At 36.5% G+C, this 16352-nt stretch overlaps 1 protein-coding gene and 1 long non-coding RNA gene across 2 annotated transcripts in view; one reads left to right on the top strand and one right to left on the bottom strand.

The window, feature by feature from the left end:
• The window catches only part of LOC134745416 (uncharacterized), a 217525-nt gene that overhangs the window by 168646 nt on the left and 32527 nt on the right, over window positions 1-16352 (top strand). The window lies entirely within an intron of this gene.
• The window catches only part of LOC134745380 (GTP-binding protein Rhes), a 64802-nt gene continuing 54276 nt past the window's right edge, over window positions 5827-16352 (bottom strand). Inside the window, exons 4-5 of the mRNA XM_063679418.1 lie at window positions 7280-7460; window positions 5827-6335 (exon numbers count right to left, since the gene is read on the bottom strand). Of these exons, the coding sequence (XP_063535488.1) occupies window positions 5885-6335; window positions 7280-7460 (632 nt within the window). The 3' untranslated portion in view covers window positions 5827-5884. The remainder of the gene's footprint in view (window positions 6336-7279; window positions 7461-16352) is intronic.

Below are 16352 nucleotides of genomic sequence, written 5' to 3'. Positions count from 1 at the left end.
TTACAAAGAAAGAAATGTTTGCATAACTGAATACGCTTCACAGTACACTACACACTTATTTGTGGTTTTACCTTTTTACAGCAGCTTCTAAACCATTGAACTAAAAACTGTCGCAACGCGTAAAACGCAACGCAAACCTAATAATATAAGTGAACATAAATAATAAATAACATCACGTAGGTACCAGGTAGTGCTAGAAATTACGACAACACCATCGAATTACGACATTTATTATTAACTCAAACATCGCCAGTATCATCATGCGCGATGACAATCTAAATGACGTGCCACTCAAAACGCGCTCACGCCATCGCATGTAACACATTATAGGGAGGCGTATTCTGATTGTAATAACAGGTTATGAATTTAACGTTTTGGTTCCATTCCCGGCTAGTATATAAATGAGTTAATTCGAATTTATGTAGATTGTAAGTAATTTTAAGTACGAAATGTTTATCATTGGCCAATTTACGCTCACTTTAGTCCTATACGCCTACATAATTCAAATTTCATTATTAAAATATGGCCGCAATATATACGTGTCCTATTTTTCAGTATAAATTTACTCCAAAAGGAAAAAGACTATCCGGTTTTATTTACCTAAAATTACACTCATGCAAATGACGCCTAAATGTTCCGACCTTAAATTATACGTTCGTCAGCTTTGTAAAGTACGATTGACACTTAAAGCGAAAGAGCGAGGGCGGTTGTAAATACTTAGTCAATTCTGGTCATCAGTCTCAATTAACTGTCGAAGTTATATAATAGGTACGGCGTATCGTCCTAACTGGATTAATGTAGATACGTTTTTAGATGCCCTGACATAATCCATAACATCTTTACAATTACAAGTAACCCGATTTCAATCAAAAGGGGAGTGCGACAAGGAAATACCATTTCACCCAAGCTTTTTCCCAGGTAGCATTTATACGTCATTATGACGTTAGCGTCGTCTTTATGACGTCATTGTTACGTCAATATGACGTCGCTGACGTCACTTTGCTACCTGGGTTACGGCGGTACCGGTACCAGAAGACGTCATAAAAACGCTTGCATGGGACAGAACCGGTCGGGTATTAACATCCATGGTGTCTTCTTGTCGCATTTAAGATTCGCCGACGATATTGTTTTGTTTTCCAAGTCCCTGGATGATCTCTAAAGCATGATCCAAGGGCTATACCAATACCATGCTTCTTTAAAGATAGATCTTAAGATGAATATGTCCAAAAGTTATGACGAAATTGACGAACATCACTATCAATTCGAAACTCACCATATCAGCCATGGAGCGCGCCATGCTCGGCATCAAACTTCAAGACCGAGTGAGGAATGTCGAGATCCGACGCCGCACCAAGGTGCGAGCTGTGGGTGACGGTTTACCAAGCTTAAATGGAGTTGGGCAGGGCACGTTGTCAGGCAGACTGCAGGCAAGTGGACCAAAATGTTGACGGATTGGTGGCACTTTTAGATGAGACTAGCCCAGGACCGGGATGAGTGGCGTACACGAAGAAAGGCCTATGCTCAGCAGTGGGCGCCTGAAGGCTAAAATGATGATGATGATGATTAAAACGGTTACTAAAAGTGTGCGATAAGCTCCTCAAAGTGCGAGCCGTACTTAATGAAGTCCTGACCAAACATCACTTATGAGTACAAATGCCCTCCGACGCAATCTCGACGTTCAACATGAGAAGGGATGTTCAGGACCGCTTGAAGGATTATTCGGCCAAAGTATCGCGATCTTTCTTTTAACCGACTCCGAAATACAGAAATTCTCAATTTGATTTGTTTTTTGGGTTTTGGCTCTTTTATTAGAACTTCGCAATTCTGACGGGATTTTAACAAATAGTGGTTTACTGTACAGCTACATTTTTTTCCACCTTCATTAACCTCCACCTCCTCCATTAACAGCTGCCAGGCACCGCGATCAAGTACTGAAGTTAGTATGGTACCGACTTCAAAAACTAACTAATTACCCAGATGGTTAATAATTTTCTTATTATTAGATATTAATTACTTTTTGGCAGAAATTTGCTTTAAATACTATGGGATAGGGACCGGACAAAGATAGGGGTGGAGTACCTATATAAAAATTATTTTGTGCTTTTCAGTGGGTTACTTTTTTGAAGGCGCTTCTCTTTTTGAAAAACCGGGCAAGTGCGAGTCGGACTCGCCCACCGAGGGTTTCGTCCAAATTTTACTTATATTTTATATACACTTTACAAATGTATAGATTTGAAATTTTCCCCGTACCTGTAGTGTAAGACGATATTATTTGCCTTTCATAGTGCTAGGTCAACGGGAAGTACCCTAAACCCTATAAATTTTGATTGTCGAAATACCTATACGTTTTTTGCGGCATAAACGGCCGTATCTTTTTTTTACGTTAACTTAGAAGTTTGTTTTTTTACAGCTGCAAGGTACCGTAAACTTGAGTATATGGTTTAAATTTCAACTCGATACCTCCACGCGTTCCCGAGATAAAGGGTATTGACTTGACAGACAGACTGACGGACGGACGAACAACAGTGATCCTATAAGGGTTTTTTATATCAATTTTTGATTCTTTTTTATTTATTTTATTTTTTCGAAGCTAGTTTTCCGTCTCTTACCTATTAGGTTAAGGATAGTCAGAAATAAACCATTTTATGGTCAGAATCATTATTTTTGTTTTTTGAATAAAACAAACAGATACAAACATTGTTTATTAGCAATACACTATTAGGTAAAAGGTGGTTACAAAAGATTATAATGTAGATAAATACAATGACAGTTACCTTTGCAAGGTGACGTGAATCCAATTTAATAGGTATAGTAAGCTTACGGATTACTTAATTTAGGTACGAGTTAATAGTAATAAAGCCAGGGATACACTAGGTGACAAATATCCCAACGAGGTCGGAAAAGTGGCGCGACGTTGTCGAACATCACTCGACATACTGACCATACTGTCTGACGACATCGCGCGACACGTGTCGCCAGTGTGTGTCGTGACGTGACGTGCGATATCGCCAGAAGTTTCGCGAACTCGTAAGTCTTCGCCTGACATGTCGCCGATACAAAATACTTACGCTACCATGTGTTTACATACTAACAGCCTGCAAATATGTAAGGTCTAATCTGGGGTTATATACAACTCGCGGGCAGAACCATGGCCGCAACACGCGCGGCGAGCACCTCCTGCTGGTCCCGCGCTGCCGTCTGGCCAAGGCTCGGAAGTCACTCGGTGTCATGGGTGTAAGGATTTATAACACCCTTCCCAAAGAGGTCAGTGACTCAGCTAGTGAGGCAATATTTGTAAGCAAACTTAAAAAAATGCTAATGTGTTTAGCTTGTTACACAATAAACAAATTTATATTCAGAACTGCTGATGTCCCAAACTGATGTAATTTCAAAAATAAATTAAAACAATGTATTCTTGTGATAAACTGATGTAATTTCAAAAATAAATTAAAACAACGTAAAATAACTGAATAATTTAATATTGTGATAATCTACTCTGTTATGTATTATTGTGATAATGATGTGTATGCTGTGTGACGTGTAAGATTATTTAATAATGTTATCAATAAATTTCTCATTCTCATTCTCATTCTCACACGTCACGGGTCATTCGTCCCCTAGTGTATCCCTAGCTTTAAAAAACATTTATTAATGAGATTCAATCTCCGAATTGAAGGAAAAAACAAGCAAATAATGTAGAAATATTAAGTTTATACATCAAAGAGATTGTTGTAAGTACTCTTAAAGATCTAAAAGAAATGAGCGCAATTGTTATTTGGTCCCATTTCAACAATAATTTTAAATTTTGTCAGAAAAATAACAACAATAGTTTTATTAAAGTTATGATATGAGATGGAACAGTGTAAAGAAAATAACTCTGTATTAGAAGTAGGATAAACCTGAAATATTGTTTTAGATTTTATAATATTTACTAGATATTTTTGGTTGTTACGGGCAAAAGTGACTTGTTAGCACGTTTAGCACACAATTTCTTAGTATGTGGGTGGCAAAAAAGCACACGCCTTACCTAACAGTAAGCAGATATCGTATGTCATGGACGTTTTATATCTTTAGAGTTCTTACATGTATGTTAAACTTTAACACACTTTCTGAAAATCCACACTCTTTTTTAGGTTCTCTTTTGCCCAGACAACCTTTATTTTGTTCCAAACTTCCCAATTCTAATCTTGTATCCAGAATTACAAAGAATAAATTGACACCTGCCTGACGCCTGCCTAGGCTGGCAATGTTGTTTAAATATCCATTGCCGGCGCGTTTCATTAAAGTATCAGAAACAAGGAGAATATTTCCACACATATTTGAGAAAAAATACTTTTATTTAGGCTCCATACCTTCTAGTTCATATTTTTATATAGGTCCGCCCGCACCAAAAATGCTTTCTCAAACTGCCGTCAGTTTACTCTTCCTAACCTGGACATCAGTATAGCACGTTTCAAGCTGGATTACAATCAATAATAAACACACACCGCCGCATACCTTAATATTATTATCCAACGCCATTAAAGCAACAAGGCATTCACTGTCTTTACCCTAACAAACCTTTATAATACGTAACAAAACTTAGTATCAACACGGTTAATATTTCATCAATGCATCCCTTACAGAATTACCTGGACACTTAAAAGGAATGTATAAATTCAGTGCATTAACTTCCGGATGTTACTGAAGCTTTGGGAATAACTCACAGCACTCTCACCGTTTTTGATCACCAAAGACGTCAACTGATACACGCGGCGACAGCGCAATATGAAAATTCGTGCCGAAAAGGTTTACGATGACGACACACGATAGGCATGGCGTTTAAAGAGTTCAAGCCTTGTTCCAAGTCCTTTAAGGCTCAGATGGTGCAAGACACGGCATGCGAGGTTATTTTTATTGCCGAATACTGAAGCCAATCTAATTATTCGATCATATACCGCAATGTATGATTACATTGATTACATTATTATGATCGCATACGAGATCTCACATCGTCTAAATGAGCCTTGACGCCAGTGTATTTACTGACGCTGCACGCGGCGTAAAGAACAAGGATCCAAGGCTAACTAAATTGCAATATTGAGTTAACATGAAGCCAATGTATTGAAAATTACCTGTACCGTGACACTGAGCCAATTTGCCACTCATCAATTTATAAAGGGGTTATTCAGCTAATGGGGTTTGTACGGGCTATTGCAGTTCGCTCGCACGAAAGCTCGTGGGCCGTGATTTCCCAGTATCATTTCATTTTACTACAAAGGACTAGATCGCGTACATATAATTTCTCCTGACATTTCGAACGAGACGTAAAGTAGAGTACTTGCAGGTGAAGTGGCGAAATGATGACTGATAAGCAAAAGCGTGAAAAAATATGGACGTTTAAATCATCCGATGTAATGAGTGTTATATATGAACCCTAAAACCAACCGACCCAACCGTTAAAGTGATTAAAGATTAAGTGAAGAAAACGCGAAGCTGAAGGTGTTAATACCCTCTCTGCCAATCTTCTTGTGACCAAGAACTTGACGTTACGTCCGAAACGTCCGAAACATAGAAGGGAATAAATAATTATTATATTTACTAGCGATTAAATCCAATTTATTTAAAATAATGTGCCATGATAATAGGAATTAGTGTGAACACTTCTTTAGGGCAACTTTAGTGAGCCATTCCATAATTTGTACGTTAAGAGAATTCCTTTCTGAATCGATTTTTTTATATGAACTTGACCTTCAAAGCAATATGTGTATCTGATTTCGATTCTGATTTATCTCTTCCTACAGAAATTTAACTGATATGACCCGCGGCTTCGCCATTTGTTTCCTTAAAAATTTTCAATCCAGAGATCTGTAACGTACCTATAATAACTGACACATTACAAATATCACTGAATAACGCACGATCTCTTATCATTCTGTCCGCTAGACCGCACCAGCCGGTTCAGAGTCAGCTTCGGACTCCCACTGGCACTGTCACTGTCTCCTTTGGCACAAGTCTTGGTTCTCATTATCATAAGGTCTGTCCGGATGCTCGGTCTTCGAACGTTCGGGGCTACAACGCCGCAGGCATCTGACAGCCTTCTTTTAATGGATAATGTGCATTTCTTACTCCTATTACTTTGGCTGCTGGTCGGAGGTAAGGTGCAGGGGCTGCCGAAGGTTGTGTTGACTCGTTTGTGGTGGTTCGGGGCCATTTCTAGAGGGAGGTTGGCGACGACGAACAGCTCGTAGAAGAGGTCGTCCACGTGGTAGTTCTTCTTGGCGGAGGTCTCCACGAAGACGCAGGAGCCGTCTTGGGTGGCACAGTAGGCGGTTGCTTCTTCGGGTTGTACAGTCCTGCACAAAAAACTGGATTTCAGCGAATAAATAAACAACCGAAAAGCATTCGAATTCAGATTTTGGGAGATAACATGTAACCAAAGAGCTTAAATACTCCAAAATCTATTAGGACTATTAGGACTTGGTTTGATCTCATCACATGATGATGTAAAAAAAAATTGCTGGTCACAAAAAAGGTCAAGGAAGATCGTCCGAAAATTCCATTAGCATTGAGCATTGGAAAAATATATAAACAAGTTTATCTCATGTTTTTAGGGTTCCGTACCCAAAGGGTAAAAACGGGACCCTATTACTAAATACTTCTCTGTCCGTTTGTCTGTCTGTCCGTCTAAACCATGATAGCTAGAGAGTTGAAATTTTCACAGATGATGTATTTCTGTTGCCGCTATAACAACGAATACAAAAAAGTACAGGTCGATGGGTGAGTCCGACTCGCACTTGTGCGGTTTTTTTTTGTGCACCAAATTGTGCACTTTTAGTTTGATCATATAAGCGGTAATATCTTTAATCCGTCGCACTGTAGTCTTCGATAATATAATTCAAGATACTTTTTTTTTGTAATCGAGGGTGGTAAAAAATGTTCGCCAATATACATTAAGATATATATATATTAAGATTATATAGATTAAGCCTTAGTTTGTAGTTTTAATTGTAACAAAGTCTGATATTTAAATTATAATTGGTTCCCCGCGATACAGGCACTGCCTAGTGCGGAGACCCCTGGAATGTCTGTAACCTTTAGCCGAAAATAAATGATCTTTATTCTTATTCTTACATTTCATTAAAAACTTTAATTGTAACCTTAGATTGATTGAGCACTCCTGCAAGCTAAAATCCACTCCCGAGGTTACTTGTGTTATTTTCGTTTGTTCTAGATTAGTCTAGATATTAAGACGATCCACTTTCTATTATTTCTACAATATTATTTCGGTTTAACTTACTTGAGCTCTCTGTCGCACTTGTTGCCCGCGATGGCCATGGGCACCCTCGGCACCTGCCTCCGGCCTCGGCTGCCTCCACTGATGGCGCTGGCCTTGGTGTCGAGGATCTGTTCCCGCAGGCGGATGACCTCCTCGAATGACTCCCGGCTATCCATGGCAAAGACTAGCACGAAGATATCGCCTGGGAAAAGAAATATTGAAGACCTTTCAAATGGGTGTGGTGGTCAAAAATTGTGGGTAGTATTGTACCACCTTAGTCGTGCGGGATAGGTAGAACAGAACATATCATTCTCAAAAAATGTTAAAAATAACTAACATTCTGTTAGGATCTATATCCACAGACATGGTGAAATTTGCTTACGATATAATGTAGCAATATGGCTTTTTCTTAACAGATTATCATGTTCCTGGCGTTCCTGACAAAAGAACCAAAAATCCTGACATGTTATGGGAAATGCTGACGTACGGTAGCCCTAAGCTTGACACATGTAGTTATGTGTGTTTGAGATAATAAACTAAAACCTGACTACGGATAAAGATCGAATAGGTAACGGAGAGACAGCCAACTGACTCAAAGCCTTGAGTATCCGAGTGCTCGCCGCGGGCTTTATTTTACCGGCTATAATGCATTTACATCACACAGGACTCTAGTTTACTATAATGCTTACATAGTATGCACAAAGACGTCGTAATCGAGGAGAAAAATTGAATTTGGCATAACTCTGTAACCAGTGGAAAGAGATTCATTGCAAAATATATAGGTTCATGTTCATACTACATCACACTTAAGATAAAAAAATATTGGATATTGGTCATGTTACATACATACACGTGTACGAGTAGTAGGTAGATAATTAATATTAGCAAAAATAATCTGTCTCTAAATAAGTACACATGATGTTTTCGAAGCACCTAAGTATATTAATGTCATGCAGGTGCGGTAAGAGAAACCCAGTTTATTTCGCTGGGGGCAAGAAAAGGAAAGTCTTTTAAAGTTAATATTATTTAAGTATTGAATTTTTACACTTTTAAATAAAAGGCGAATGCCATCAAAAGACACAAGGAAACCAGAGTACTTATATATATTTTTAAGGATAGACTCTAATTTCCTGGCTTTTCACCCTTTCTTATCGTAGAGTCTGAGATGAGATAATTTTTCGTCGACATTACGAAACCAGCAAGCGACGTCAAATCACAGGCCATCAGAATTCCGCGCGCCGCACTAATGGACTTAGCAAACGGAACGGTTTGCCCCAATTCGGCCATTTTTAACCAAATTCTGATTTCTTGGTGCAATTACGTTTCCGAGTCTTGAGTTAAATAATGGCTTGGCCCCTTAACGAAGAAATCATCATTCTTATTTTACATACCTAAATAAAATAAGTTTTCTGACATTAATTATACTCTAACTTAATACTATAAAATTGTTGGTACGTATTGTTTTGACCAAGAAATTTATTTTTGTGTAATATGTATATTAAATTTTCTGTAATATTTTGATATCCGTGTATATATTTAATTGTAATAAATTATTATTGATTGATCGATTGATAAAATTTTTGAAATTGAACCATTCCAATCAGAGAAATGCTCTGACGTCCACTTACGAGTACTTACTTAATAATAATACTCGTGACAGAGGGGTTCCCAAATTGTATACTTAATACTTCTGGAATATTAAGCAGAAAGTAACCGCTGACACAGAAACTAGAAGTAAGGCAATGTACTACCTAGTTAGTATACATATGTCCACCAGTAGGCCAACGTGCATCATCATCATCATCTCCTAGCCGATTTCGGCCACAGCGACTGCGTTTTACCACTGAGAGCGTCGCTGGTGCGCTCTCAAGTGACTGACATAGGCAATTTTTGCAGCGAATGTGCGACCACACTCGCTGCAGGTCAGCACCCCTCCGACATAATTGTAAGGTATGGCCACAGGTGGTCTGGCCTTTAGCATGTCGGTATTGGTATATGGTATTGATAATGCCTTCATCTACAGGTGTGCCGAATTTCATGTTCTTAAGTAATAACTTAAGAATAATAAACAAATGGTGAGTCGTGCAAGTTTAGGTGCTTAGCGAGTTGTTTATCAAGCAAACTGGCCAGAACCTTGGCCAGAATAGTCGCTAGCGAAATTGGACTGTAATTGGGCATGTCAGAGGCATCTCCAGTCTTATTCTTCACTATTGGCACGATATTTGGAAGGTAAGAGTGGGCAATGCATAAATTAAAGAACATAGCAAGTACTCTGGGCAGGTGGGAGACCTGCATACTTCAGATGTTCAAACCCTGGAGATTTCCCTCTGACCATATTATTTATCACCGTGGCAACTTCCTTTATCGAAAATTTAACAGCGAGACTCGTGGTGTCGGTGGCCTCAGAATCACCCACCGCCGACCGCGCGCAGAGAGCGGCGGTTGCACCCAACTGTGTAAATGGTACAACGAAGTCAATGACAATACGTCAGGGATTTTTGTGCATAATTTTATTTCTGTCGTTTACGAGTATAATCGGGTCTGCCGGCGCGGAAGGGTCCCGAAGAGTCCCGACTGTCGACTGTCCCAAGGGATACCTGACTACGGTATCCACGCGGTGTAGGGACATTTCTCGGACTAAGTATTCGTTTAAAATTCGAAAAGGCTAAGGTTAATCGATGTAATGAAACTCAGATATTTTGAAAAATTCAAGTTCGGCAATGCATGGAGAGCCGAAAAAAAGGTACAACATATAAGTATAAATATAAATATTTAAAAATAAAATAAATAAATAAATAAATATTTATATTTATACTACAATACGTACCAAATTCTCGTTCATTTTTAACGTTTTTAAAGTTTTTCGTCAATTTGGTACGTATTGTAGTATTATTAAGGCGGTTTCCTGAGCCAGAAGGCGAAAAATCTCCTTATATGATCATGCCTAAGAGGCGTTGATATTCGTAGACGTGGAAAAAATATATGTATTGCTTGACTATATTATCTTTAACAACATAGCTTCCGATACACGAATTATGACACTTCGCTCGATACAATTAATTCCCAAAGTAACCTCTAACTCTGACTTTTAATCCTACTTTACTCGGTTATTTATTACGTGATACTATAAACAAAAAAAGAAGAAAAAACTGGCGGGAAAAGAAGAAAAAGAACTGGAAAGGACTGGAAAAGAAGAAAAAGTGGCGGGGTGGCCTAGGGGTTCATGGCGTTAGCTGCGATAGCTAAAGACGCCGGTTCGAATCCGGCCTTCACCACTGGAGGGCTTCGTCACTTTTTCTTTAATATATGACATCTATTACAGTTTTTAAGAAAAAACTATCTTAACATAAATAGTAATTTCATAGCTTTAGAATTTCGATATTGTAAGGTAACGTTTTTAAAATAAATAAAAACCGACAAAATTCGATCAAAATGGACACTTGGCGCGTATGTTCTTTCCCGTTCTTTCTTGCGAAATGTGACAAAGACAGCGGCAAACCGATGGAACGGCCTTAAGCTCTGCATTTCTTCGACTGAGACATATAAAAATTTTCAAAAAAACAGACCTAATGACATGTAATATTATAAATATTTATTTATTTATATTTATACTACAATACGTACCAAATTGTTGTTCATTTTTAACGTTTTTAAAGTTTTTCGTCAATTTGGTACGTATTGTAGTTAGACCTAATGACATGTAATATTATAAATATTTATTTATTTATATTTATACTACAATACGTACCAAATTGTTGTTCATTTTTAACGTTTTTAAAGTTTTTCGTCAATTTGGTACGTATTGTAGTTAGACCTAATGACATGTAATATTATAAATATTTATTTTTTTATATTTATACTACAATACGTACCAAATTGTTGTTCATTTTTAACGTTTTTAAAGTTTTTCGTCAATTTGGTACGTATTGTAGTTAGACCTAATGACATGTAATATTATAAATATTTATTTATTTATATTTATACTACAATACGTACCAAATTGTTGTTCATTTTTAACGTTTTTAAAGTTTTTCGTCAATTTGGTACGTATTGTAGTTAGACCTAATGACATGTAATATTATAAATATTTATTTATTTATATTTATACTACAATACGTACCAAATTGTTGTTCATTTTTAACGTTTTTAAAGTTTTTCGTCAATTTGGTACGTATTGTAGTTAGACCTAATGACATGTAATATTATAAATATTTATTTATTTATATTTATACTACAATACGTACCAAATTGTTGTTCATTTTTAACGTTTTTAAAGTTTTTCGTCAATTTGGTACGTATTGTAGTTAGACCTAATGACATGTAATATTATAAAAAAATATTGTGAATAAATATGATATGATATGATATGACCTTATAAAACTATTTTATATTCGATCAGTCTTTTGGAATTGCCTTTCAATGTCAATGTAGGTGCAGTCGAAGGCAAAAATATCAATCCAGACAAATGGCTCAAAAATATGTGAACACGACTTAATTGTCTAAGGTGTAAGAGGGTACACATATTTTTGAAACTTTGGGAATGTATATATATTTATGCCCTTGACTGTAACTGAAAGCTTGATTTCGTTTTTTTATTAACTATAATTTTCAAACATGAAGCGCTCGAGATTGTCCTTATTTTACACTTTTACGAAACTATCGTGAATTGAATTTTAAACCTGACTTTACTGGCTTAGAAATACAATACAATGTTCATATAAACATTTCTTTCAGCTGTCATCTCCATAATATACAATTTACAATACATACCTTAAGGCGCATAATCAAAAATATCTATTGTATTGAGATGACAGATGTCGCCGTACTCAATTTATGTGAAAAATACATATATCATATTACACTCGTATATCAAAATATATCAGATTTTATATCCCGCTATGGCCACCCTACTCCGAAGGGCTATCCAAGACATTTGGCTCGTTGGGAAGTTTTTGCTCCGACAATCTTCAGTTTCCCATTTATACCTTCCGCTCTGATTTTATTGGCTCTTCCAAAAAAAACTATTTGCGGACATCTAGAGCATACTTTTTATTAACTTGATCTTATTATTGAAAAGGAAAACTATTTAATCGAATTTAAATTATCGTAAGACATATTAACATAAAACTATTTAGTTTGCTGTAGCTCACTTTACTCAAATAGGACCTCTACTAAGTTAACTGTACCAATTATACTTACTAGCTAGAGTAGTAGCACTGAAAACTCTAAAATTACTAAATTCACCGGAGGAGTTTCGAACTCGCGACGGCCCACTGCAACCGCTACGAGACCGAAGGTTGCCTGGAACCCAATTCGAACTTAACAACTTGTTTTCGATCTTATTTTTGCCGGGATCATCGTCAAAGTCGTATCAAAATTATAAATTCATTAGTATGTAACTATGTATGCGTTAGCCTTATATGTGTCTTTACTGTGAATTTCATACAATAAAAATTAAAATAAACCTAGGAATATAATTTTCTTCAAAATGTAAAATAAAAGCTGTACGATGAAACCTTAGACAAATTATTTTATGAAATATTTTTTGATTTGTTTTTTAAGTAGTCACACTACTATATATAAATTACAAACTGAAATAGATAACATACACTAAATAACAAGTTTGTTTTTCAGTTATCTAATTATTTCAGTTTATAATTTGTAAAATACTGCCAAAAATTTCCGGAACGTTTTTATGCCATTTACTTTATGTTTTTAATGGTTTTATAAATATGCCTGGAGAAGGCGCCGGCAACTAAACTTTTAATTACCGTCGGGATCTAATTTTTACACTAATCGACCGGTGATTGTTTTGAACGGAAATTACGAAAAAGTAATTATTATTATTATTATATACTTTATTCATCAAGCAACATGGCTCATAAAAGCTGTGAAATATAAAAATATAAATTAAAAAATAATATAAATTAATAAATAAAATGTTTAGATACATTATTTTATTCGATAGGATACGGATGGACTTTACCTACATACCTATCTATCTACTTTACCGGCCGTAAGTAACTAGGTGCAATCGCCATGATAATAATATTATATCGGAATGGCCAAGATATTCGAAAATATTTAGAATATATAAATGTGAACAACTTGACCGGTCCGATATACTCGTATCTGATGGCTACCTGCATATTTTTCGCATTATGGTTCCCAACGGCATTCAACCTTTACAAATTGATCTTCATTTTGAGAGTGCATTACATCATTTAAGTTTCGATTTGCGTTTTTTTTTTCTCAACGATTATCGTGTTGGCTAGGTCCCGAGCTAGGTGAAGATGGAGGTCTAAAACAGCAAATCTATGAGCTTTTCCAGGTACGAAACTCAATTAAGAAACTCCTGCTTCCAAAGTGTCTTCTTCCGTCCAGTGAGCAATTAGACATTCTAGACATTCTAAACCGCTCGGAACTGCGAATGCCCTAACTTCTCAGACAGCCTTGAAATGTTTATCGCTTCCACATTATTGGGACGAATGTCGCTGTTTACACACAACTCCGGTTTAATACTTTTAGCTCAGTAAACGGAAATAAAACATGGAAGCCGCGCTTGAGAACATTACCGTTCAAATTCTCGGGGCAATTAGCACACATACACAATTACGCCTACATTAAAATTAGACGATACGTTTACAGAGCCTGTAATTAGAGTTGTGCCGTTCCCGGGAACGGCACAACTCTACCTTTAATCAAAACTGGTAAGCGAAATAATAGTCATCTCTTTTACACTAATGTACACAAGCCGGAGATTACCGGCCAATTGTTTGTTGCCCTTATATCCCGCTCCCCACCAGCGTGGGCCACCCCAGATGTTAACACGATTTTATTTTTTTATTTTATTTTAAGAAAGCTGCTCCGTCCGTACGTACGTACATACGGGGCACAAAATACTGGACGGAGATCTCCGGCCGGGGTAGATAGAGAAGTGTCTTTTTCTCAAAACCTTGAGAAAAGTATATGGTTTTTTTGGCCGGAGATATCCGTTCTGAAAGGAGTCCGATTCTATTATTTAGCAACTAGACCTTGAGGTTAATTAATTTCAATAGGGTAGTTGACACATGTTGAATTTTATAACTAAATCTAACTAAATAGATCAAAAATGAGCAATTTATCACAATAAATTGGAAACTTAAAAATTATATGGGAATAATAAAAAAATACAAGACCTCAGTTTCGAAACAAAAAAACTTTTTTTTTAACTTTTAAATAGGAAAAAAAATTACGATTCCATTCGATACCTTACATATTATTTAAAAAAATATTGTACAGCAACAATATACATAAACGCAACATCGCAATTTCCTTGTTATCCATACATCAAAACGGCTTCTAAGCAAAGTGACATAATGACGTCACGATGTGTTGCCATTTTGCTAGAGCGTTTCGTCAGTAAAGTGCGGGTGCCAGCTTTGACCATCATTTGTGACTTTTGTATTGCTTTAAGACAATGGGTCCCATATAGAAATTTGATCCTCAAAACAAACCTGATCGACTGATACCATTAAAAATTTTCGCAACTACCCAATTTAACAATTTGTTATTGTTTTGATACTCACGCACGACTTTCACTTCTTTTCACATGCACCAATCAGCGTGAGCGATCTTCAAGGTCGTATCAAAATAAAATCAAAACCGTAACAAGTTGTTAAATCTGAAGCGGGTTCAAGGTCATATAGGCTGATTAAATAGAAAAGCGTCCACGTGGCGTCATCCTCGTTAAGGCTTATTGAGGACGTCGTTATTGCGCTAGTCTAGTGTCTAATGATGCTAGGTTCATGGCGCCGTAAACGCCGTAAATAACGAGATATTTGACGAAGACGAGGATAAAATTACAGGCAATGACACCTAATTGTAGCTACTAGACATATCTCACTATTAAAGATAAAGAGATAAAGATAGTTTATTATTCAAGTAGGCATATTACAATGCGCTTATGAACGTCAAATAAAGCTACGCCGGCTCCAACCCTACACCTCTGCCCCGAGAATATTTAAATCCCCTATCAATTGGAGGAGGGTATCCCAATATGGAACCGGCAACAAACTAGTCTTATAATTAACATGCATTACGAGTACATAAGAAAAAATACAATTTAAAGTACTATAGAACTCATGCAATTAGCATACAGTAAGTACTTTTCTTTATGGAAATTTGATTTAAGAATATATAATTATGTACATCAAAGCAAATACTCTTTCAGAAAACATATCAAAAGGAAAAGAAAATTAAATTAATAAAAGAAATGAGAATAACATATATTATATAAATCCACTTATGTATGTATGTATGTAAACACTTTATTGTACATAAGACAGATTACAAACACAATAAAAGAACAAAAATATATACAATGTACAAAGGCGATCCCTATAAGAACCCGAGGCCTATAAGGGATCTCTTCCAGTCAACCTTTGAGCAATTGAGAATGAAACAATAAACAGATCAAGATAGACAAACGAACATTATGAACAGAAAGTAAATTATGGTTCAATTATTACAAACGTCGTGCTTATTTAGTCGTAATATCTCTCTCTGTGGTCGCGCCCTCATGACTGAGGATCGTGGTCATCAGTGGATGTGGATGCTCCACACCTGGTTCTTGTGATCTGCCTCCATCGGTGCCTGTCCATCGCAGTCGTAATGTATAAATAAATAAATGTAAATCCACTATCTGACTCTATCTATTGTTATGAAATACATACATAAAATATTTGATGTGCTTTCTTACCTGAACCTTACCTTTCATAAAGAATAAAATAGAATAGAATAGAATAGAATAATTTTTATTGTAATTTTTTGTTGTAATAGGTTTGTTTTACTTTGTCTTAAAAAATCGTTACATATTTTATATGCAGTACCTACAAAAACAACGACAGCTGTCATTGCCGGAGTAAGGACCAGTTGCACCTACAGACCTAAAATTTATGCTTATGTCATCCTAGTTCTGTGGTTGCACCAACCACATTTAGCGGACTGATCAACATCACTCAGCAATGAACTATGAAACTTTGCAAATACTAATATTTAGCGAATGCTTTGACGGTGACAGACTGTTGCAACTAACCCTAACTCTTTCTGTTTG

Source organism: Cydia strobilella, chromosome 11, assembly GCF_947568885.1.
Source record: "Cydia strobilella chromosome 11, ilCydStro3.1, whole genome shotgun sequence".
Lineage (NCBI taxonomy): Eukaryota > Metazoa > Arthropoda > Insecta > Lepidoptera > Tortricidae > Cydia > Cydia strobilella.
This window is presented reverse-complemented; position numbering and strand designations above follow the sequence as displayed.